This window comes from Aptenodytes forsteri, unplaced genomic scaffold (genome assembly GCF_000699145.1).
Source record: "Aptenodytes forsteri isolate BGI_AS27 unplaced genomic scaffold, ASM69914v1 Scaffold112, whole genome shotgun sequence".
Taxonomy (NCBI): Eukaryota; Metazoa; Chordata; class Aves; order Sphenisciformes; family Spheniscidae; genus Aptenodytes; species Aptenodytes forsteri.
Genome location: NW_008794883.1, coordinates 1490084 through 1514898, shown reverse-complemented (window position 1 = coordinate 1514898; position 24815 = coordinate 1490084). Strand labels below are relative to the sequence as shown.

Below are 24815 nucleotides of genomic sequence, written 5' to 3'. Positions count from 1 at the left end.
TCCAAAAAAAAAAGAGCAAGATACTTTTAAAAAAAAAAAAAAAAAACACAACAAAACACCAACAACATAGTACTGTTACATATTTGGAAATACAAATATTTGTCTTTATGTTTTAACACAAGTGCAGCAGCATCTGTAGGGATAATAAAACAAGGACATGCCTGAGCACATAACAGGGATAAATGGTCAAATGTCACCGATGCTGTGAAAAAGAGCATTGTAGTGCATCACTACCTCTGTGACAGATTTATTTACTTACAAAGCAAATGATAGAACAGCATAAGTAGACTGTCTTTAAAAGTCCACCGAGTTCACTGTGTGGAGCTGTTTTGAAAATGAAGAACTTCAAGGATGTAACCTTTTACGTTGCAGAAGTGTTTGCCTCTGAGCTGTGCATGGTTACTTTAGTAATGGAAATAAATAACATATTGGGGCGCAGTAGGATATACATATTCTGAATATTGTATGGATTGCTTTTATATCTTATCAACAGAAACTTCTAGCAAGTTTAGAATTAATTTAGTTCTAATTAATTCCCAGGGTAACTGTAGATGTTTTCAGACTTACGTGAATGTCTTATCAGTGGCGTTTGGTATTGCTGCTTGTAGTAGGAATGCCAGGTTTTGGTTGAGACGTTGTTGCTGATGGTGCCACATACAATGAAAGATGACTCTTGCCATGAAGAGCTTATTCTAATCTCTCTTCCACTAACTTAGATACTACCGCCAACCTCTTCAGCCTTGCATAATGTGGATTTTTTCCATGGCAAACACATTTTGTAACAATGACCTTACTCACGTTAGTGTTGACAATGATACTTGCAAAGCACAAACCCATTCCTGGTTCTAATTAAACAGCAATATTTTTAAACACTTTCTCCCCCTTCCATGAGCTCTGAATGGCATGTTCAGCCACCTTGGCTGCAAAGACTATAGAAGTGTAGACTGCCTCGGTTTTGTAGATACAAGGCTTTCAAAAATATACCTCTGTGTTTGTTAAATCTGCACCTGGACCACTTCATTGGCCTGTGCTTCACCCAGCAGCGAGCTCAGCCGAACTGCTGCTGCAGTGCTTTGGTGGAAAAGAAGGTACATGTTGGAACTCATTTGGACCTTTCTTTTGCCATTATTTAAAGCAGTGGTGCCACGTACATGTGTGCGAGGTGGAAGCGGACGCAAGCGCTAAGAGTTCTGCTAGAGGGTTTGGTCTAATTCTGGGAGATTTGGAGGAGTTTTATGTAAGACACATGGCTCTCGGGGAGAGAGGGTTAGATGTCCTTGGAATGTCGTTCCGACCTTAGTGAACAGATTTTGTGCCCCCTAATTGGTTTGATTACAAAATCTGTTGTCTGCTATTGAACAGTAAACAGTTTATGGTTTTTCTATGCTTTAATAGCTATATGAAAATAAAATGTCGGTAGGTGGGAAATTCAAGGCACAGATTGCTGTGACTGCTCTTGGGCCTGCTCCTAGGAGGTAACACTGCCCTGAGGAACAGAAACAGCGCTGACAACTCGCTTAAGCTGGCTTGCTTGTGAAATGATAAGACTCCAACAGGTGGCCTGACAGGTAACAAAGTTAAATACACTGTTATTGGACCAATTATTCTGTTTCAGTATTTCCATAAATAAAAACAGTAACAGATACATTTTTCATTCAATTCTACTTGAGCCAATGTAAATATTTATCATTTTAGGAAACACTGTGATACAGCATAGTCAATTGCTGCGTCAGGATAGTGAGGAATTGAATTGAAATGCAATTTATTCCTAAGGATCTGTCATTCCAAAAGGCTGGGAGACAGGGGACAAGGACTGCTTTAGCTACGGAGATGAGGCTTATTATTTGGTCCAGTCCATTTTCTCCTGCACGCTGCTGTGACATGTTAGTGCACAGAACGGGAAGAAATAATGGTCAGCCTTCTCCTTGTCCTTTGGTGTGATCCCTTGCACAGGGAGAGAAAGATCTGTCTGAAAACGTCTTGTAGCAGGTTAAGGCAATAAATAGATGCTTTACAAATACTCTTTGTTTAGCTGTGTAATCAAAATGAGTCTCAGTCAAGCAGACTCTTACGTATGATTTGTGCATTGTACAGACACCTATCTCTGATATGAGAGAGTTCCAGCAGTTATAGTTGTGCACATACAAAAGTTTATATGGAAAATAAAATCTGGGAATGCTACTGATAAATGTTTGTCAACTCAAAAATTTAATATTTTAAGTATCTTCTTTCAGTATTCACAAATCTATTTTCGTGCATAATGAGTAGTATTTGTTAAGTAATAGTTATCCTTTAACTGGCAAAGTCAGAAGCAAGAAACATTGCTAGATTAACCCACACTCTAAGTTTAAAAATAACTCTTTAATTGGTGACAATATTTGTCTGTATTAAAGATTCAACAGTGTAAGGGCAGGGATTGTGTTTCTTCAGTAAGATCCGTCTCGTATCTTACTGCACCATCACTGCTGCTGAAGTGCAGTAGTACATGGAATGCATTTGCAGACATTTTTAACTTCCAGCATTTTCCCGTATTTGGAGTGCTACTTATACCCGCACTGTTTAGACTTTCTGATTTTGGTAAAATCTAACTGTTTGAAGTAGTTTTAATTTAGTTCCTAGCTGATGTATTATTTTTCTCTGTGGATTATTACAGTTCTTAACTCAAAGGCTTCTTTAACAGAAAGGCTTCTGTAACAGAAGAAAATATTTCAACAAACTGCAAACTGAAAGTCGTGGACAGTCATATACTATGGGGTTTTTTTCTTTTTCTTAAATTTTTATTTAATATATTGAGCTTCTGGACTACTTTGGTGGTTTCTCTTCATTCTCTTTCTTGCTGCTGGAGCTGGACGACTTTGAAGTGGGAGCGACAGGTGCTGTTGCCCATTGCATCCCTCCCGTTACCAGCCAGACTTCCACTGAAAATTTGGGGTGGAGTGGAGGTACACAACAAATGAAACCATCTGCCATCCCCAGCAAACAAGCCAGTGGCCCACTGTTCAGCACAATGAGGGTGCCAAAAGAGTCAGTCTCTGGACAAAGTTCCTGCTGGGTTTCTTTTAAGTAGGTTAGACTGAACCTGAGCACCTTCCACAAACCCTGTCACATACATTTTTGTATCTCCAAAGCCCACCATAGAGAGATCAAAGAAGCTTTTAATTTGTATTTAACCACTCATTGGAAAACCGTCTACCATATCATGCACTGACTATTGTGTAAAACACCAGAAAAGTGAGGTTTTATCATCTGAAGCAAACTTCATCTGTTTCAGATGCTAATTAAGAAAATAGAGAAAATACACGCTGACTCATCGCTTTCACTCTATTACATTTAAAAATGGAATGTGAATTCACAGATGCAGGTTATTTAACATGTAAAAGTTAATTTTAATGGAGTTTTTGTGTGTACTAAGAAGAATTCTGAAGCACCTTGAGAAATGTGTCTACTAGGTAATTGTATACCAAGTTAATTGAGAATCTAGGTTCCTACAATTTGTAATTAGCTGTCTACAAGGAGGCATGAAATTATGGATAAAATTCTGTTCCTTTTTTTTTTAAGGAAACATAATTCATGTAAAAACAGGGGTTTTCAACAAAGCTGCATGTATTTGAAAAGATATAGGCATCTGCCAGTCAAGCAGATGTCACCCAGTAAACGCCATTAAGAGCTCTGCTCTCTGTGAGGGGGTTATGGGCTTGACATCTGTCTGAATGGCATCTGTCAGCGTTGGGAGAGTGCTACGTGTATTCATTAAGGAAGTACTAATCCAAGAAAACTGGTTTGTTTGGGGGGCTGGTGGGGTGGTTTCTAGTTAATGGAGAAGCGTAGAGCAGAGCAGTAGCGGAGTGCAGATTGCGGGCTGTGCTGAGCGCTGCAGCGCCCAGCGGCGGGGTCGGTCCTCAGCCGGGCCTGGCGGCTGCAGGAGGAGCTGGGCAAGGGCTGCCAAAGAGCCAGACACAAACTGGGCTGCCAGTTTGTCTTTAGTTCTAACGTTTATATTGATTTAGAAATAACTAACTTCTAAAATGACTGTAGATTTTAAAAAAACAAATAAAAGTGCCTTGGCTGAAAAAGCTAGCAAACTTGAATAAAAATTTCAAAATTATTTACTTAACAAAAGGCAATATACGTAGGTTTTAAGCTCTAACTTGGATTGCAGCATTGTTAAATATCTTTGTCCTCTGTGGGAAGCAGCATCGGTTTTTCTTCAGCTTGTAGGCCACGGAGCTGAAAACAGAAAAACTTGGGCACCTGGACACATGTAGCACTTCACGGTGTCAGCAGCTGCTTGTCTGCCAGCTGGAAGGTGTCGTCTCGGGGAGCTGCTTCGGGAAGGGCGTGCAGGACTTTGATTGCAGTTACCCGCGTGCTGCAGGTTTTGTGTAGTTGAGGACTAACAATTAGAGCTGCTTGCTGGTGGCCGGCCGGGGTGTGCAGGACACAGCCTGGCCTCTCTTCCTGCCTCCCACAAGGGCAGTGAATCCGCTGAGGGTAAAAACCGGCAGAGCTGCTGTGTCTAGAGCGTGGACATTTCGGTGTGTTCATTAAGTCTAGCATTCTCTCCATACCTATGTATTTACACTGTGACGTACTAATTTAGAGGCCACAACTTTTATCACAGGAGCAAGTAACTTTTCAAATTTAAAAACATTTACCTCATCTCATCTAAGATGTATTTCAATAAAATCAGTATATTACATTGAAAGCACAGTGTGGTTTTGAAGAAAGACTGTGTTAAATATTGATCTCTTTAGTGTAGCATCAGAAGCAGTCTTTAACATGCATTCATCTACAAATGCTTGCTTTTGTATTTGAAGAGATAACTTTTTCATTTAGTTTTGCATACTTTCTGATATCTGTTCTTATTTGATGGTATACAGCTTAATACTAAGCTTTGCATAGTGTATCTGAGTAGTATCGGTCCTTACACTGTCTTATTTTGTGTGTGAAAGTAGGAAGTTGGCATCATTGTGTGCATTATACGTCAGTGCTTTGTGAAAATCGATCTGGGACTCTTGTCTGAAATTCTTTTGTTGTTTTGGTGGCAGATGTTGTCTTCCAGCACTGCGCAGTCTCCCTTTGTGCCACAGTTACTCTGAAAAATAGTGTTAACTTGGGAAAAGTTAGTTCTCTTTGTCTTAGAAAAACATTTATACCTTAATTGTATTCTTCTGGCTGCTCATCTTCTCTCAGTGGTATTAGGCAGAAACACTTCAGCGTGATGCTTTCCATAACTCAATGACTTTTGAAAGATTGTTACAGTCAAAATTATTTAGAATCATCTTTTCAGGTGTAGAAGTGGAGTCTTAAAGAGGCACAGGTTATAAAAGGAGCATATTAAAATGTGGGGGTTTTTTGAGAGTCCTCATTTCTTTGTTTTTTCTTTTTATTCTGTTACATTTCTGGTTAGCATTGCAATGAAAAAACTTCCTATGCCTCATACTTTTTAGTTTTTCTATTTTGGTTCTAATAATAGTGTAATGATGTTAAAGTCTGTGGCAGGAATATCCTTAAATCTCTATACGGCGTTTTCTTTGATGGTTGAGACACAATTGCATCCATAAACAGTTTCTGTTTTCTGTCGTTGCTGGGCGATGCGTTTGGGACGTGTCAAGGCTACCAGCTTTGGTACCGTTCTTAGCCAACTTCTTGACAGCAGTTGTTTTGCCTAAAAAAAAAAGTCTATATTGTCATGTTTGTCTTACATTTGAAGAATGTCTCCAGAGGCACAGTAAGTCTTTGTGCTTCAGCATTCGACAGAGTTTTACTCCCCACACGGTACCCTGAGGAGGCAGCGGGCAGGGAAGTCCCTTACGGCGCGTGCTGCAGCCCTAGCAAGGAGCGCGGCGGCTCCGAGGCCTTTGGTAAGACACAGGTAATGCAGGTAACGCTTTGGGATGTGACAGCATCGGTACAGCTCCTTCTAACATCCGGCATTTCAGAAAGGTGTGTGGTGAGAAACAGTTGGAAATACCGCTCCGATTTCCCTTAATCTGCCTCAGTAAGTTTAAGCTTGATTGCACGTGCTAACTATAACAGTGCTGGCAAGGTGTAAGTGTCTTGGGGTAAGTTAGCTTTAATCATGGACCAAACACTTCAAGAAGCCATTCTGCTGTTAACGGGCATAATGTTCACTGCTTTTAGCAGTATTTACTTCTGTAAATTAACCATTTGCCTGCGGAAGACAGTTCTTACGTATGTCGCCATAAGAACTACTGGAGTCTAGGAATTTCCACGTGGAAATTACTTCCCCAGATGCTTGTGCTGGTTATTATTACATGAATCATTTACTTGATGGCCAATATATTGTTAAATATAATGTACGACTTCTTTAAGACTTCCTTTAGTCCTGGAAGCAACTTTTGAAATTTGGGAAGGTTTTTTTTGTTTGTTTTAAGTTTACTGGACATCTGCAGTTTGAGATCACCGTCTTCTGTTTTCTACAACAAGTGAGCTTTTTTCCATCTGTAATCCAGTAAGTACATTGCAGAATATGAATTTACTGCATCAACAGCAGTAATAGCAATTCTGGAATTGCTGTGTTTGTTACTTAGATATCTAAATGCTATTGCCCTGAGGTTATACTAATTCCTGAGGCAATGAAGTAGTGATGTAAAGCAAAGACCTGAAACCTCTGCCCTTTTCTAATTTACATTTTTGGACTCGCTGGTGAAAAATGACGTAGATGTTAAATAAGGTTTAAAATGTCAAGCCACAATTTCATTTATAATTACATATAGCTTATTAAAAGAACCAAACACGGGCAGAGTTTACTTGTGTGGTTACAGAACGTCTCTTACAACTCAGAGTTAAACTGCTGGTGCCTTAGCGGCTGCTTTGACTCATGAAGGAAGAGATAAGGTGTGCATGGGTCTGGCCATCTCCTCACCCCTGGGTGCATAAGCCTTTCATGTGTTGTCTGGACACTTACTGTAACCCCAACAATATGTAGACTACATCTCTTGGGGTAATCCTTTCAGAGGTCCCCAATTCATCAGTTTAAAACACATTTGCTCTGTGTACTGCTCTTGTGACTTTAATGCCTTATCACTCCTCTGACCTATCTTCCTTCTCAAAAATATCAGGTGTTGTCTCAGAACTAAGTCGGTCTATGTTGGACTTAAAAAAGAAGAAAATATTTTTCTGTGTTGAAATCCCAGAACTCGCTCTGGGCACCCAGTGCACAATAACCTGCTGAGCAGAAGTTGTTGACCAGCCAATTGTTTGCGACAGCAGGACTGTGGTCTGTACTAGTCTGCATGGTATGCCAGAATGATATAAATAGTCACCGTAAGACCCCCATCCTTCACCTTCCTGCCCAAGGAAAGTCTTGTGTGGTCACCTGGACGTAGCGAGTAGCTGTTGCATCTCATTTGTCCTGAACATTCATCTTTCTTGCATGAATCAAAGTGCTCTGCTTCTCTCTCCGGAAAATCCTCCTGGCCCCTCTCTTCCCGTGCTGTGTAATGAGCTGCACTGCTCAAAGCAGGCAAGAGGTAGCCATAACAGCATGAGACCAGCAGATTGGCCCGTGCCTGTAGGACTCTCCTGGGCTTCGTCTCCCGTGCTCTCTGCACCACAGCCTGTGGCCAGCCTCTCTTCTCCCCTTCTCCAGCCCCCCAGAGCCTGAGCAGTCGCTGTAGCAGTGGCCTCTTTCTCCTGAGCTCCAGCTGGACTTTCCTCGTGATATGCGATAGCTTGGTTAAATGCAGACGTGAAATGAGATGTGTAGTCGTAACCACATCATTTCCTTACACGTGGTCTCTTCCAGTGCTGGAAGAGTAAACTTCTCACACACTTAGTTTTGGTTACTTTTTTCCATCATTGGCAGATCTTTTTCACTACTTAGTAATTTTTTTGAAGGTGTTTTTTAGCTGTGCATAATTTTTCAGTTTCTATATGCAGACCACTCTTCTTCATGCAAGTTTTGCAGGACTTGTTGATAGGAAGAACATAAAACACGGAGGGTTTTGACTGAGGTCAATGTTAAGTGGATAAGGGAGCTGTTACCACAGTTTCAGATTGTGAATATTCCCCCAGGGTGATAGGAGCAATGAAAAACAAAAGCTGTACAAGGTACCAGGCTGACATTTAGAACAATAAACAGTGGGCACCAATCTGCACCTTTAGGCTCCTGACTTTGGTGTTCTGAATTTCCTTCCCTACCTCTTTCCAGTAACTCAAGGAAATTAGGGTCCTGGGTTGTCCTTCAGGTGCCTAGAACACATGATATGAATTCCCCCAGGCTGTCTTGCTCCATGAGTGGGATTTGAAGGGAGGGAGAACACCTAGTCAAAATCTTGCATCGTTTAACAAGTGAAGAATTGCAGCTGGTTGGACTAGTCATGTTTGAAAGCATCTTCTTGTAGTTAGTTACAAAAGTCCATTCACTTGTAATAATTCTAGACTTTACCGTTTATTATACGTGTGTGTATATATGCATTGTCTTAAGAAACCAGCTTTCCATGGTTAACGGTGTATTTTAAGCATAGGATTAGTCACAGCAAAGTTAGAGGATGTTATTCATAAATTAATTAGTTCTATTGATACATTTTAAAAATGGTATTTCCTTAGTTTGTGTTTTTTTCTAGGTAGATTGATGAAAACAACTTTTAAATTCTGAAGACCCATGCCTGTGGGTGCTGTCTGATGTCATTTTATTCTAACCAAAAGTATTTTTCATTGAGAGAGGTCTGGTTTGAAATTTATAGCGGTTTTTTGTAACACGTTTTAATAGCAGCTGGGTTTATAGCATTTTATAGCATTTTTCTATACCTTCTTCTGGATAGTCAGGTTTTCAAGCTAGCAGGTTCAAAACATCAGTTATCTACATAGTATATAAAAAACCTGATGGAAGTTTAAAAAAAAAAAAGCAATACCTTATTGTATTGGAAATTGCTTGTTTTCACATTTCAGCTGTAGTTTGGACAGCTGTAACTTCAAAAATAAAATATAATGCAAACACATCGAACTGTGTTAAAAGATTATAATTTTAATAGTACTTTCTATATGCAAAATCTTTTAATTTTACCTACTTACGCAAGAGAGAAGATGATTAAAGTTCATACTTCATTCTTTTACCAGTCTTCGCACTTTGATAAATAAATAGATCATCTAAGATTCAATAGGCCAATTGCAGCATATAATAGCTATTCAGAGGCAATTAAACTGCCTTTTTTCATGCTGGCATGTGAGCGTGCCCTTTCACAACCTTCAACTTGATTTGTGGTGATTCAAAATTAACTTAAAAGTCTTGTTTGCTGACAGCTTAAAGCTTAATTGACTGAAAGCCAAATAGAGTGTGTTCTGTATTCAGCGCTGGAGCCCTCGATAAAGCCGTGTGTAAATCGCACGTGTTGAAAGGCAGCGCCGGGTCCCTCCCTGCCTGTACCAGGGTGGGAACCACTCCACGGGGTTGTGTATCGCACCGGCTCGGCCCTGGGGCTCCCCGGCCGCGGCGGAGGGCGTTCGGCTTCGGCAGGGCTGGCGCAGTTCTGGCACTGCCCTGGGGCTTCCTCCCTCCTTGTTGCTGCCTCTTGCTCCTGCGCAAACCTGCACCTGCTGTTCAAAGGGATGCTTGTTTTTCCAGTTTCTAGCTGTATTAGGTGATAGTGAATCAGAAAATGAGAATTAAGTCTTGTTGGTTTCACTGTTTGATTAGAATGATCCCACCGTGAAAGGTAAAGTTTACTGTAGTTTGAATAAAATTTTTATGACTATTAAAGACTATTGGTCTAAAGACTCTCTATATTGCTAAACAAGCAACAAATAAATATTAAAATATGTGTTTCATATTAGTGGAATTCCTTTCCATCCATAGGTGCAGGGGGAGATTTGAAATCTGTTTGTGTACCTGTACTGTCGTAACAGGACGTACCCGGAGTTCAAAGGCTGCATGTGAAGGCTCTGGAAAAGTGCTGAAAAGCACCTCCCTACATGTTTCTTTGTGGCTTAAGTTGGGGGAAAAAATTCCTGATGAATTGTAACCCTCATCTCAGTCTAAATCCTCTTTGTTATGCTGCTAAAAGCCTTCCTTTTTCCCTGAATATTTCTATATAGAAAAAGGTGTTTTGTTGTGGGGTGCTGCTCAACACTACACATCATTCTCCTGCCACAGTTCCCTAAGGGCAGAGTTGGTGCCTTTGCAGCTGAAAGCTCCCCCTGCCCCTCCTGGTAATGGCTGATGTGAAGCATCGTAGGAGGTGCTTGCAAATAAATATTTGGTGGAGATTTTTTGTGTTATAGAATGTTCTTAAGGACGTCTTAAATAACTTCGAATTGAATAATGGCTTTAAGCAATGGGAATGTATTTTAATCTGTCAAAATCAGAAAGGTATTAAAAGCAAAATGCCTTAAATTGTCAGACATGATATGATAGATCAGAAAAATCCCTGCCCCTCCTGGTAATGGCTGATGTGAAGCATCGTAGGAGGTGCTTGCAAATAAATATTTGGTGGAGATTTTTTGTGTTACAGAATGTTCTTAAGGATGTCTTAAATAACTTCGAATTGAATAATGGCTTTAAGCAATGGGAATGTATTTTAATCTGTCAAAATCAGAAAGGTATTAAAAGCAAAATGCCTTAAATTGTCAGACATGATATGATAGATAGGTCAGAAAAATATAACGGCACCTCACGTGTTTTCTCCTGTAAATTCTTGAAGTTCTGTTCACATGCAAGTCGAATTTTAATATGTAAAAGTTAAAGAACATGGGTTCTGATATTGCTGTATTTCTTACTGATTTCTTGGCAATTCATAGCTATCTAATTTCTTCTGCCTTCCTATTGATTTCCAATAGGAACAACATCTTTTCATAAAGCATCGGAAAAGTTGCCATTTGGTTTCAAAATGACTGTAATGTAGAACAGTTTTACTCTTAATGTTCCTTTCAATAAAATAATAATCATACTTCAGAACGTGAAGTCCAGATCTGTACCAGTTTTATTGAAGTCTTACCTATGTCTAGAGAGATCTGAAACTCAACAATAAATTTAATTGTCTCTTATTAACATCTTATTAAATGCTGTTGAAAAAAATATATCTTATGTTTACATTTATCTGGCTTTAGTTATGTGCAAATTAGTTACTTCCAATACAAATGTTAATGATGCAGTCTTCCACTATTCTGTAATATTTGGTTTCCCCGATGGAATTAAAAACTGTGTATAATTTAATGGTAGAGTTATTTAAATGCCCCGAGTTGTCATATATTTAGAAAGCTGTAAGACAGACACCACTCTAATTTTCGTAAGGCTGCTGGACTCATGTAGAAAATGCACTTTTCTACATAGAGTAAGTACTTTTTGCAGCCACTATTCTAATCTGTTGCAGTTTAGTGGAATTTTCTCTTCTGCTGTGCTGCTCCTTTTATGACAGAATATTTCACTGTGCTACAGCATCTGGGAACACAAAATGGGTGAGGATGCTGCTTCCTCGCAGGGCTGAGAGCAGGGAAATAGTCAAAGACAAAATGGATTCTCTGCTGTTCAGGTGGGGAAATATCAGGCGTGTTTCATTCAGTGTGACTTGCTGTTTTTAAAGCACTGAGTTAATCCGTCAAAATTTCCCTTATTAGAAGTGACGTTACAGTGATTATAATCAAAATTTTGAAAAGGTATGATGAACAATTAAAATGCTTTTATTTATGACTCATTTATGTAGACGGTAATGAAGAGAAATAGATATTTCTGGAAACTGCAGCACGAAACTGCATCTAAAAATTGAAACAGCAAGGTTGGGGACAATTAATACTTACATAACTGACGTCTGGTTTTCGGATGCGGTATGAAACAATCAAATGTCACTGTGGTAAAACTTACTCTCGAATTATTAAATACTTCAGGCTATATGGCTTACAACAGAATTAAATTAGTTTAAGATGATGATTGCTTAGTGGATCTTGTTGGTGAAAACACATGTGTACTGAAGAGAACAGCTAATTTGTTTGCTTTTTGAAAGCGAACAGATGTTTTCAGCACAGAGTTCACAAAGCATTGGTGAAAAAAGGAACGTTTATTGCTGAGAGAAAACAGGTTAACCTCTATGTCTGTATTTTCCAAAAATGAAATTTGTTATTGTTTTCCTTGCTTCAGGTATTCAGTAACTATTAAATGTCTCTTGGGTTTTTATTAGTATGTTACAGACAGGCAGTGATTGACAACAGCAACCTCAGTATTTGCAGTTACATGGATGAAACCAGTTTGCTGCTGGTTTCATATAGCCTCGTTATAAAGTAATAATTGGCACTCAAGTCAATGTTTCCTACTGCAAAAAAAGTTGCAGTAAGGTCAGATAAGAATCTATAACTGTATGAAAGTAATTAATACATGTCATCTATCACTAGCTTTAATCTGAACGCATGAAGCAGCCTGGGATTTAGGCAATGCTATTCAGCTTTTCCGAGGTACAGAATGCTTTTGGTAAAGCCTAAGTGCATGGGTAAACACAAACAGAGCCGGACTACACATTTGTCTTTTGTCTTGTTGCAGGATAAAGCCAAGTAACTTAAATGCTCATTTGTAAAATTTTTGGGGTGTGCTTGGTGCATGAAATAGGCTTGGCAGGCTGGAAAGCGTGTGAGCACTGTGCTTGCAGTTGAGCAGTTGTTTCCAGGTATGCTGGACCAAGGTAGCACGTTGTTCAAGAGCGGTGCAATCATCCCAAAGCGCTAATGAGCATGGGGGGGGCTGTATGAATGCCTAGTGGATACCGAACCAGTTCAGGCATTGAGCTTTTTAGGAAGAATGAGTGATAGCTAATGATTATTTAATGACAGATCTCTGGACTGAAAGGCACTTAGCACTCAGTGTGTACTGCAAAGCCTATTTCTCAGAGCTTCCGACAGGTTTATTTGGTCTCACCTTGAGTAGAGCAGTGCTGTATTGATTTCATTGGTGGGGATTTAAACACACTATTGGCTTAAAATAGCACCACCTGTGCAGAAGAAAATCAGTGTCTTAACCCTTAAGGCTGCCAGTAGCTACTATGTAATGCTTTGATTGGAGGCTAACAGATTCCTGACAGGTTTCGTTATCCTGAGAACTACCATTTTTAATTGACAAATGCATTGCCGTTTTTCAGTAGCGCATGTTTCAGCGTACTGTGTGGATAAACTATGGGGATTTACATGTGGGCTCTGACCTCCCTGGGTGTCTGACCTGAGGTCATTTGTGGGGTCAGACCCTTTGATTTGAGATGGGGTCTTAAATGAAAGATTTAACGAAGATGAACTTTTTTTTTCCCTCCAATTTTTGTAAATTTCTTGGTGGCTGCAACAGTCTTTTCTAAAAATAATACTCTATACTCGCCTAATAAATATTATTATTTACCATGAGAGGTTTTATAATTCTCCTCTCTTTCACAGTTGCTGCAGCTGGCTACCTGCATGAAACCATATTACTGGCATCATACAGGGAATATATTATCAAAAAGTAAACCAGAAAATGTCCTGCCTTTAATAACACAAAGTTATGTGACTTACTGATATTTAATTATTAAACTTGTCTGTTGTAAGATGTCCTATTTAAACACTTCAAGTTTTTACAGTAGTAACAATGCTCCATTATTTCAAATACTTTGCTGCGGACATGAAAGGAAAATAACAAGACAGGCGTTATCAAATAAATCAGCTCAGCGTGCCAATAGGGAGGAGACCTTTGGGAGAGGAAGAAAAAGGCAAAACAAACAAACAAACAAAAAAACCCAACACCCAAAACCCAGCTTTTGTTTTGATTCCAGAGCAATTCTTTTGCACATCCTTACCTAAATTTATTTTCAAGTGGTGTTATCAAGTCCTCTTTCATTATCTAAACATTTACATATCTCTTTTAAAACGTGTACCATATCAGTAAGAATAATAATGTGCAGGAAATTTTTATAAAATGTCTTGGTTTCTTCTTATGTGGCTCTCTTCCCTATCCAATAGTTTGAAAGCAGATACCTTTATAAAACCCAGCAAAAGATTTAATTTAAAAATACTAATTGTTATGACACTAAAATGACTGTATTTCTTCTCTTGAGCAAATTTAATTCAAAAGGTGTGCATTTGAACTATATATAGATAATGCTGCAGTGTAGTTTGTTATTAATCTTTTATAGTTCTGGTTTCAATTATAGGAATAGTAGAAAGATTGATTACAAAATGTGTTATGTCTTAATGAGCAAGCTAGCGTTTGAAATCTATGTTTGATTCTCCATCTCATACGTGCTTCCTGGAACAGCCCAACGTGAAGTACTATGAAAACAGCAAAAACGAAAATGATAAAAAATGCTTAATAACGATAGAAGATAAATATTAGATTTCATAGTTAGCAATCACAGATAAGGTCTCTAACTTGCCACTGTATTGCCAGATTTCTGTGTTGTGCTCAACCGCCATATATTGACTGTCATGGTGGCAGTCAAGTTGGAAGATAATTTTGGTTTATGTGGGAGGAAAAAAAAATTAGTTTCACAAAATAGGTGAGCTTTCTGTCTGCACTCATGTAAATCTCATAAATATATTAAAGACACCGGAATTGCCCTGGTTTATAAGAGGTAAAGGTCACAACTTCAGGAATGTGTCAATTTTCCATATTTGCAGATATTTTTTCACTATCAGTGAACAAAAGACTGAAAATAGAAATAAGTTGCTCCAAAGAAAAAGCTTTATGTATTTGCCTTTTTCTTGTAAGTGGTAGGAGAATGAGTATATAAGTTAAATCTTGACAAAGGTAGCTTTAACTTTGGCACACACTTGGCAGCACAGGGTGGCGTATCTCACCCGGGTGTGTGTCCTTTCACAATTTTTCTTTGTACGTTATTTTATCAGAAGAGGTCTTCCCGTGGTATTTAGCAGTCTTTAGTACAAGCGTTCTGAGTGCATGTAGTGACTGAGGAAGTAAGGAGGTACCTTGTGAGAACTTGCTGTCTTGGGGGTGGGCTGGCGGGGCTTCCTGGGAGAAGTTCCCGAACTCCCCATTGGCGCTGGCACCTCCAGGCAGGAACTTCAGCTCCTGAGTTGAGTAGAGGCTGTGCACAGCGGGAGAGCGTCAAAGAAAAGGTAGCCTTAGACACAGATACATTTTTCCTTCTATTGGACCAAATTTTCTCATGTGTATTGCATTTACACTCTGATAGTAGGAACAAATAATATTTAAGAAAATGTAACTTGAATTACCAGAAGTGTATTTAGCAAAGACCTGCATCCAAAATCCACGCTGTCTTTTGGGGGTTCTTGGGTGTGGTGGGTTTTTTTGTTTGGTTTTTGTTGCTGTTGCTGCTGCTCTTGTTGCTGTGATGGGAAGGTGCTTAATTTTCTTAAAAAAACCAAGGTGGTTATTCCAAACTAAGCCAAACAGTAGAGATGAGAAGAGACTGTATGGAGTCACTTAATATTTTTTAGTGATATGCTGAGGGTAAGCTGTAGGGAGCTCAGTCAGGTGAGATGGGTCAGACCCCTGTTCAGCATCGCGCGGGGGCTGCTGCCTGTCCTGACCCAGAGCATCCCTTGCCCCTTGCCATTTTCCGTGCTGGGCGCACAGAGGACCCTTCTCTGCTGTGCCAGTGGAGGGAGCTGTGTATGTAGGAATGGCTAAACTTTTCAAGCAATCAAATTACTTTTAATAATGTGAGGTTAGTAATGAGTAACTGTGGTTTTCATAAGGTTAGATAAAATAGATTGTTTCTGTCTTTCTGCATTTTCCTCGTGGTCACTTTCTGTTATTGTTATTTCTTTGTAATATTTTTTCAGCTCTGATTTATTGTGAACTTTCTGGCTTTATAAGCTTTCAGGAGGTGCTGAAATTACTGTAATTATTGTTTTGTGTATAACCTTAAAAACTAGAAATGTAGGCAAACCCATAGCATGGCTTTGACTGGTTTAAGAATCCTGAACAATTAAAGGTAAGGATAAGTATCTCTCATAGGCACATTTAGTATATAGCTTTCTTAAAGTTTTTTGCTATTTCCTTTTTAGGTCACAAGGAGAGCATTATGTAAATTTATTTACTGTAAGAAAATAGTACAATTGACATGAAGAAATATTTTAAATTATTGACAGCCAAGATTAATATGAGCAAAATTGCATTTCCCCCCTGTAGCTCTTGTGCATTCTTTTATAATATCCCGTCTAGTACAGAGAAACGATTACAGTTGCAAATGTGGACAGTTTCAGTGGTTGTTGACAACAAGTTCTGTCTCTACCACACTTTGGTGTGTGTTCGCTTCCTCCCTGGCATCTGATGGAAGGACTGTGAGGATTCTCTGAATTTAACTAACTATATATTTTTTCAGGCCTGAAAGAGAGAGAGGAAAAGGAAGGATGGACGGATGGATGGATGGAAATCTTTATCCCAACCTGCCCAGTTACAAACCTTCCCTTCATAAATAAACAGAAAACTTGTCAAAAGAAACGCGGGGAAAGGGACCTGGCAGACAGGAGGGAAGGGTGACAATGCTTTTCATGGAGTTCAGTTTGCAAGCTTTCATCTGTAGACAGTGAATTCTGACTGTGCGTTCAGTGCTGGGAAATACGAACCGTGACAAAAATCGAGAGGGCTTTGGTTGTTGATTTTCTGTGTACCCTTAAAATACCAGGTTGGGTTGCAAGGTCTGATTTCCTACCATCCTGGCAGACAGGAGGGAAGGGTGACAATGCTTTTCATGGAGTTCAGTTTGCAAGCTTTCATCTGTAGACAGTGAATTCTGACTGTGCGTTCAGTGCTGGGAAATACGAACCGTGACAAAAATCGAGAGGGCTTTGGTTGTTGATTTTCTGTGTACCCTTAAAATACCAGGTTGGGTTGCAAGGTCTGATTTCCTCCCACATTTGATTCAAAGTACATTTGTGGTCTTGAGCAAATTATTTTATTCATTTCAAATATATATTTTCAAAATACTATATATTTTAACGGGCTTACTGCTGCCGAAAGCCCGCAGACCCTCGCTGTGGCGTACCTGGTGCTGTGCATCTCTTCTGTATTTGAGCTCAGATGAGGAGTCTCTCTCGGCTGTCAGAGCGTATGGCAATGGAAATGGGGCTACTGCAACATCTTTCCCAGGTTTTTTCACTTTAAAGAATATTATGCACACTAAACAGTGACTAAATCTCAATGATTACGTTTAAATTATTGGACGTAATTACAACCCCATCATTAATTGTGTTGGGTTGTCGTTCACCATGCTGTGGCTGGGTGGCTCTCCGTGACGGTAGCCATTTGACGGAGCAGGGCTAGGCACGGTTTTGGTGGAGTGGGGCTGCCGGAGGCCACCCTTCTGTGCTCAGAACCACCGCAGCAGCACCACACGTGCAGATGGTATGTTTGATAGTAACAAATGGGCCTGGCACCTACTTCTGCGAGGCTTTAATACCTAATACAATACGGGAGTACCATCAGTATGCACCTAATGGCAGATATAAAGTATCTGGTAGCAGTCCATCTCTCATAAAACCGCCTCCAGCCTTAATTCAAATCCATTGATTCCTATTCCAGTTAAACCTGGAGAACTTAATTTGTCTTTTAATCCTTTTATTGTAAGCTAAGGATAAAATTAATTTTACCCAAGAACTGTGTAAAGCCAATTAATGTGATCTTTAGAGTTATTTAGTAAAGTGCTTCAAACTGTTAAATTTATCCTGACCTCATGGCTGCACTCTTTGACTGCTTTTTAAATGAAGTAATCGATATCTCGCAGCCTTTTAAACAATTTCAACTTCTGAAATATTTTACCTATATTTTAAACACTTCATAAATATGCTTCGTGCTATCTGTAAAGCTGTCTCCTCTAAGCAGTTGTGGATGTTTAATTCTCAAAAACTGAGATATTTTGAAATATTTAATATTATGGTCATTTTGTTGAAAGGCAACCCAGCTGGGTAAATGCATGGACACAATAGGTTTCTCTTTTGGTGTGTGGATCTGGAAGTGTGTTATTTTTACAACTAAAATGTAGAACGATTTTGTCCTTTCGCCAGTGTAGCTTCTGTTTTCCACATAGAGCTATTTGAGGTTATTAATTTTCTTACTGTGATAGGGTGATCAACCGTCCTGTCAAGAAAATGGATCTCTGTGTCACCCTTTAGCATGATTAAATGGAGGCACGTCGCTGTGAGAAAATACCAAATTTTCATGAGACAAATGAAACTGTAGAAAGGACTACTTTTTATAGACATAATTTCATTTTATAAATCTCCCAAATGGCTGTCAGTTTATTTGTAGGAAATCATTACAATTAATTGTGTGTTTCTGCTAGTAATTTAAAGAAAGAAAAAAAAGTAAAGGCAAAAATATTTCAGTTTTTTTTTTCTCCTCTCATCTAGAGGCTTTGGGGAGGAATGTTGCTTTTGTTTTGGTTTTTTTTTTTTTAGTTTCTTGGGTTTGGTTTTTTGAGGTAGAAAAATCCTACACTGCAGCAGTGAGCAGGATAAAGACTATCATATGCCAGATTGCTAATGAAACACTCTAAGAATATTTCCCACCCTGTTCTGGTTGGAATTTATTGTTTGGTTAACAAAGAGTTATCTCCTCGACATCTGGGTGCTGGAGTCGTGGGGTCAGCAGTAGGAATTAGCTCAGCTGTGAGTCTACGCCAAGCACACAGCACCGTGCCACTGCAGGCCCGGGAGTTTTCCTGCTGGATCCTGTATTAATTGCAGACTAAACGTATGGTCGCGTGCTGTGCAACGGCAGTGCTCATGTCTGTCCATGGGATGACGGAGGCAGGGGCTGAGACGGAGCTTGCGGATGCCCACTAGTTTGGTATTTGCTGTTTAAAGTTGAAATGTGGAAGTTCTGTTGAATCAGACCTGTAATTTGAAGGATGCTCTGAAACCCGTCCTTCGGGATCTAATGAAGGGTTAACTTCATAGTGCTGTAATCAAATGAAAGGCGGGCGGGGGGAGGGCGCAACACACCGAGTGCCCCTGTGGTTTAATTTCCTACTGGAAGCAGCACATGTGTTCGCTCTTCCTTTCTTCCTCGCCTGGGAGCCGTGGCCGGCGCGGGCGGCGCGGCCGGGGTCAGCGCCTTGCCTATTGATCAGCATCCCGCGGTCCCCTGCTCCAGCATCTGCTCTGCTGCCTGCTCTCCGCGCCTGCTGCAGCACATTAGAATAGAAATCCATAACCAGAGCTGTGCTCATCCAAGCAGGGGAAGAAACTAAATTAAATGGTATAAAACAATCTTGGATCAGGAGTTTGTGCCAATTCATCTTGATCTAAGATGTCACACTGGGCTCTGTCTGAGCACCTGGGCTAGAGGCAGCCGCAGGGAGCAGGGAGGGAGCCGCCATCAGTCATTCGCCGGCCGGCAGCGTTGCCCTTCGGCGGGGGGCACCCCAGGAAACGGGGTGTGCTGGGCCATGGTGTGCACGGCCGTGCAGGAGCTGCTGTGCACCCGCTTGCGGCTCTTGTGCTCCCCGGGCGCTGGGGAAGAGAGGCTGCAGTAGGGTGTGATGTGCAAGCGGACTACATCCAAATGTTAATGAGAAACTGGTGTCTGCAGATGGCGGGAGTGGGATAAGCGATTGCTAAACAATTAAAACTGTTACATTTTTTGCTTTGTCTGTTACAGCCCATTTTCATCCTTCTTTCTCTGAAGGCAGTTACTATTGATTTTTCTCTTTCTTTTTTATTCTCCCCTACCATTGTTAAGCTTTCTGTTGTTTTTCTTTCCCTTTTGGCTGGCACATCGCTGTCACAGCTGCAGCGTGGTTGCCTGAACAAGGATGGTCTTCTAACACGGGTTCTAAAATTTGGTTAGCTTTCTTGTAGGTAACATTCCGTTTCCTATCGAGCCACGTGAATGTCACTAGCAGAGAGAGACATACAATGTGACTCGCTAATTCACCCTTCGTTAATCTACAAGCCCGATAATTCCCATTCGGTGCCAGGTGGTGCCTTCTGACTTCTCGGCAAAGGTTTAACAGCGGCATGCTGTAAGAAGGATTAAGACTTCATTATTTTTGTAGAATATATGGTAGGGCATTTGCTAGTATGCTGTGAATTAGTATTACAGGTAAAAGTGAACTGTACTTGTCAGAGTAAATGAATACAGTATTTTCATTCCAGTCAATGTCTTCTAAGACTTTATTTCTTTACTCCAAATAAAACATAAACTTCACCTGCTTAGTGAAATTAAAAATCCCTGGGCTATGTTAGACTAATGATGTCAATTTCAGTTTTATTTGAAGTTCATTGTACAGTGAGGTTTTTTCCACTGTTTTTAAAAATATTTGTTAAAATACCATATGTAACATTTTAGTATACAAACATACTAGTTTGGTTTAATGGCATATACTGTTAGTGAAAATTTAGTAAGACTTTGAATGTGATGATGGATCCTGAAACAAAAAGGTGCTTTTATATAATACAAATAAGTTTTTTCCTAAAAATCTATCATCTTTAACAAAAAAAAATCCCAACTTGTTACACAAATTTAAAATTAACAAGAAGCAAACCAAAAATCACCTTTCACAAAAAGTAGACAAACACAGAATTCCACAGATCTTTTATCAACTGAACAAATAAAACTATGAAATTAGACAGTTTTCTGGTGGCTCTTTTTTCTGTGAGATCTTGACGGTTTTTGAAGGGTGGGTGTCATTGATGACAGCCATTGCAATAGGTGGTATTTAGACTTTTACCATGCATTGTAGATTTTGAGAAGTAAAATGGAATTGTGTCCCGCAGCTGAAAATCCTGGTAAGGGCTGTAACAGTCCTGAAGACATGATTTAAGTTAAATGGAAACCTCTTTTATTTTCTCTGGGAAACACGATGTTGTTTGGAGTATTAAAGAACAATCCCTGCTTTTGATTTTTCTCATATTTCTTACTTTTTATTTCAGGTTGTCTGTCTGGTCTCCCACAAATGAAAAAGATATCTACGTCCTATGAAGAGAGACGGAAGCAAGCCACGGCCATCGTCCTACTGGGGGTGATCGGGGCAGAATTTGGAGCTGAAATCGAACCTCCAAAACTTCTCACTCGGCCACGTAGTTCCAGTCAAATTCCTGAGGGATTTGGTTTGACCAGCGGTGGATCAAATTATTCCTTGGCAAGGCATACGTGTGAGTAACCCAGGACACTATTTTCCCTTGCTCTGGTGTTCAGGGCAGGAAGAGGTGTTATTTACATTTCAGTACAAACCGGTTCATTTAAAATATCCTTTCACTAGAAAAGATAAAGATTAGAAATTTTGAACGTACAATAAGCAACACCGCGATAAGAGGTTGCCAAGAAGTCGGTGCTGATAGAGTGGGTGGAACGGAGCAGTGGAGGTGGTGACTGCGTGTGGGGATTGCAGTCGTGCTGCTGGGAGGGAGGCACCCACCGCAGGGGAGAACCAGTCTGGCGCTTTCTGGCATCGGCCAGCACTCCCGCTGAAATTCTGACATCCTTTATTCTCCTCCAGTTAAACCCAAATGCTTGCATTTAAGACTGCATTTATGTAATTCATTCTTTTATCCTGAAACCATTCCTCGGGCTAGTAGAGAGAGAGGGAGGAGACCATCGATGCTAGTCCTGCCGCTTCCATTGACTAACCTTCATTTTCAGCCCTTGATAGGTCTTGCTCTTGGTGGAGTCGTTCCCCCTGTAACTGAGCACTGGCAAGGTTGCTTACTTCACATACATACATTTTGGGATGTGGATCAGTAGGCTATAGAAAAACTTACTTGGCAATGAGGAGAGATGAGGGCACGGGAAAGCATGCAAAAGATGTCTGATGTAAAAATCACAGATGCATTTAATAGAAAATGGTGGAATTCAAGGTGTGCTAGATAAAGTGTCACATTCTGGTCCTATATTAAAATTAGTACTGCAGTGCTGAAGTAATTATCCTCAGTATGGACAGTAAACGTGATCTTATCTAAGATGGTGACATATCTATGCATTGCCTACTCAATGTTAATATTGCAAAATCTAATAGAAGCAAATGCAACTGCAGCGCTCTGGGTTCATACAATTATTTTGGCCAGGTTCCTGAGCACGCTGGTATTTGTTTATGTGGAGTCTGGCAAAAGTCCCCTTTGTCATCTCTGTAAGATCTCTCTGAAGTGCTACAGACTAATTGCCAATATTGCGTGAAAAAACACCCACTATCTGGTTAGCTATAAAATAATTCCACAGCAGTGGATTTCTCCTCCTGCACTAATTCAGTCTTCACCTGGTGCCCAAGTGCCTTTGAAGGAAGAGGGGGAAAAAAAACCCCAAAACAAACCCCCCAAATAATTGAAAACCAGTGTCTTGTCTCAGCCTAAAGCTATTACGGGCGAGGACTGGTAGTAATGATAAAAGAGGGGGCCTGTCCTTCTGTCTGTTCATTTCTTCAGATCTGGGTGTGTTTGTATGTGTGGAGGAGCTTGGGAAGCCTGAGAGGGGAAGTTCAGGCTTTCCTCAGTGGCAGGAGTAATTACCTGAGGAGGGAGGGGAGTGAGGGAGCAGACAACACTAATGAGCTTTGGGGATAATGATTTGCTTAAGTGTTTTAGAAGTATTACATGTCTCTTGGATTTGTATTTGGTAGGCCTGAAGTATTCTTAAGCTACACTCTTTGAGGCGGGGGAAACTGGGGAGGTCTTTGGAAATTTCTGCAAGATGAACTCCTCTTCCTCTCAGATTAATTAGCTCGTAATCTTGACCGTGTCATGCCAGTACCTCCAACAGCAGCTTTGGTTTTGGGAACAGCTTTGTTTTGAGGCATTTCCACCATACCCATCTGTGCCACATCTCACCTGGAGCGGGTTTTTTGGATAGCCGTGAAGTAGAAGGGCATCAGCATGATGCCCCAGACTGACGTTTGCTGTTGGAGGTCTGCTCTGGTCTTGTGTGAGCCTGGTCCCCAGCACAGCTGTGCAGGGCTTGTACCACAGCAAGGTGCCCCCAAAGGGTGACAGGATAGGCGAAGACTTGCTGAAAAAGGAAATACCACTTGCCAGGAAATGCTGTTCTCAGGATGGTTTTTTCCTTTTATGATCGTACTTCTTGAAAGGCCATTCTCATCTTTGCTCCACATATGTAATACTGCAGAAGGAAGTACTTCGAAAACTGAACAGTTGTTCAGAAATTCAGTTCTCTGAAGAAGAAAAAGCAAAATTCCTAGTATGTGCTCAGACTTACATTTTTTCTCTTTGATATGTGTCCTATTATAACTTTCAGATACCATAGTAAAACGCATACAGTTACTTCTTAGTCTCCCAGTGACACAGAAAATATTTTTGGCCCTTCAGAACAGATGAAGAGTTGTTAAGGTGTAATCTGGTTTTATGAAAGCTGGCTGTAGGACGTAAGTGATGGTGTGAACCAGCAACATGGACATGAGGAAAAATTTCTTTACCGAAAGAGTAGTTAAACATTGGAACAGGCTGCCCAGGGAAGTGGTGGAGTCCCCATTCCTGGAGGTATTTAAAAGACGTGTAGATGAGGCGCTCAGGGACATGGTTTAGTGGGTGGTGGTGTTGGGTCAACGGTTGGACTCGATGATCTTAGAGGTCTTTTCCAACCTTAATGATTCTATGAACACTTAGATAAAGAAATTACTGGTTTTCCTCCATTTCAAGTTGTATATTTGACTTGCTGGTGCTGCAGAATGTAGTACATGCTGACTGAAGCCTGGTGCTGGGTGGCTGCCCTGTAACCACTCCTGGAAGGAACACAGCTTCGTTCCCCCGCTCACTACCAGGGGATGCTAGGGTGGGGGAAAGCTGGGAGCTGCTGCAGCTTTCTGCTGGCCACCTGTGTGACAGCATTTCCAGAAACCATTTCTGATGATTCCTCTCCTCCCCTTCAGTCTAAGGTGTGATACCTTTTTAATCATCATATTCTGTTACCATATACTGAAACTGTATGCTGTGAGTTATCCAGAGTAATGAGAGAAATTGCACATAGCCTAAAGCCACAATATTTTCTATTTCAAAATAAGTTACCAAAACGAATTACTTCATTTACACTGTTAATGCATGCAGAGTTTTTGCTGTATAAATTGTGCATGTTGTGATTTACTGTATTTAAGAAAATAATAATTGTGACCCGTTTTGAGAGGGTGGAATTCTCTAGAAATCCACGCAGTGACCTTGCCTGACATCCTGCATTAATCTCTGTTGACCTTACAAATAGTTCATGAGATATTTAATTATAAAATGCCACCCAAAGAATTTCTCATTACGGATGCACCACATCACACTTAAACTGCAGCTAATGCTGTGTTTATAAAGCTAATGGGCTGATAAATCTGAATGACTGTTCTGTCCTGAATATGAAAATACTTGATTCTGTTGTTAATGCAGTATATTTTTCAAAGCATCTGCCATCAATATAGTTATTAATGATAAGTGTTTTGCCCTTTAACTCAGTCAGTGTCATATGCGACAGCATGTTCACGGCATTGAGTTATTTATATTGTTTTTGCAGCCTACATGTACATACCTCCTTCCAAAGCGAATTTTAGGGTTTCCACATTGCATAATCCATGTCAGTCGCTCCAGTTCTCCTGGTTTCTGGATTGAATAAACTAGCCAGCAGTTAGGTTCCTAACGCACTCATGATACCATTTTTCATTTTTTGATTACAACGTCCCAAATTCATAGCAGCTGACCTTCTTGCCTGTTGGGCAGGAGGGGAAGCAAGTGAAATTTCTGGACAGAAATAGAAATATATGTGTCTGCATAATTGTGTAGGGTTGTACTGCCTGGTGTTAAGACACTTTTTCCATTACAGAGCCATGTTTGTAAAATGTTACACCTTTGAGCAGTTACCTTAAGGCTGTTCAGCCATGTCTCTGGAAATCCTCAGCCAAAACAATTAAGTCATTAGGTTAGGATGAAGAAAGTGTTTTTTC

At 40.2% G+C, this 24815-nt stretch overlaps 1 protein-coding gene across 1 annotated transcript in view; it reads left to right on the top strand.

Moving 5' to 3' along the window:
• Positions 1-24815, top strand: part of WDR7 (WD repeat domain 7) — a 134971-nt gene that overhangs the window by 44282 nt on the left and 65874 nt on the right. Inside the window, exon 20 of the mRNA XM_009274738.1 lies at positions 20827-21048. Within this exon, the coding sequence (XP_009273013.1) occupies positions 20827-21048 (222 nt within the window). The remainder of the gene's footprint in view (positions 1-20826; positions 21049-24815) is intronic.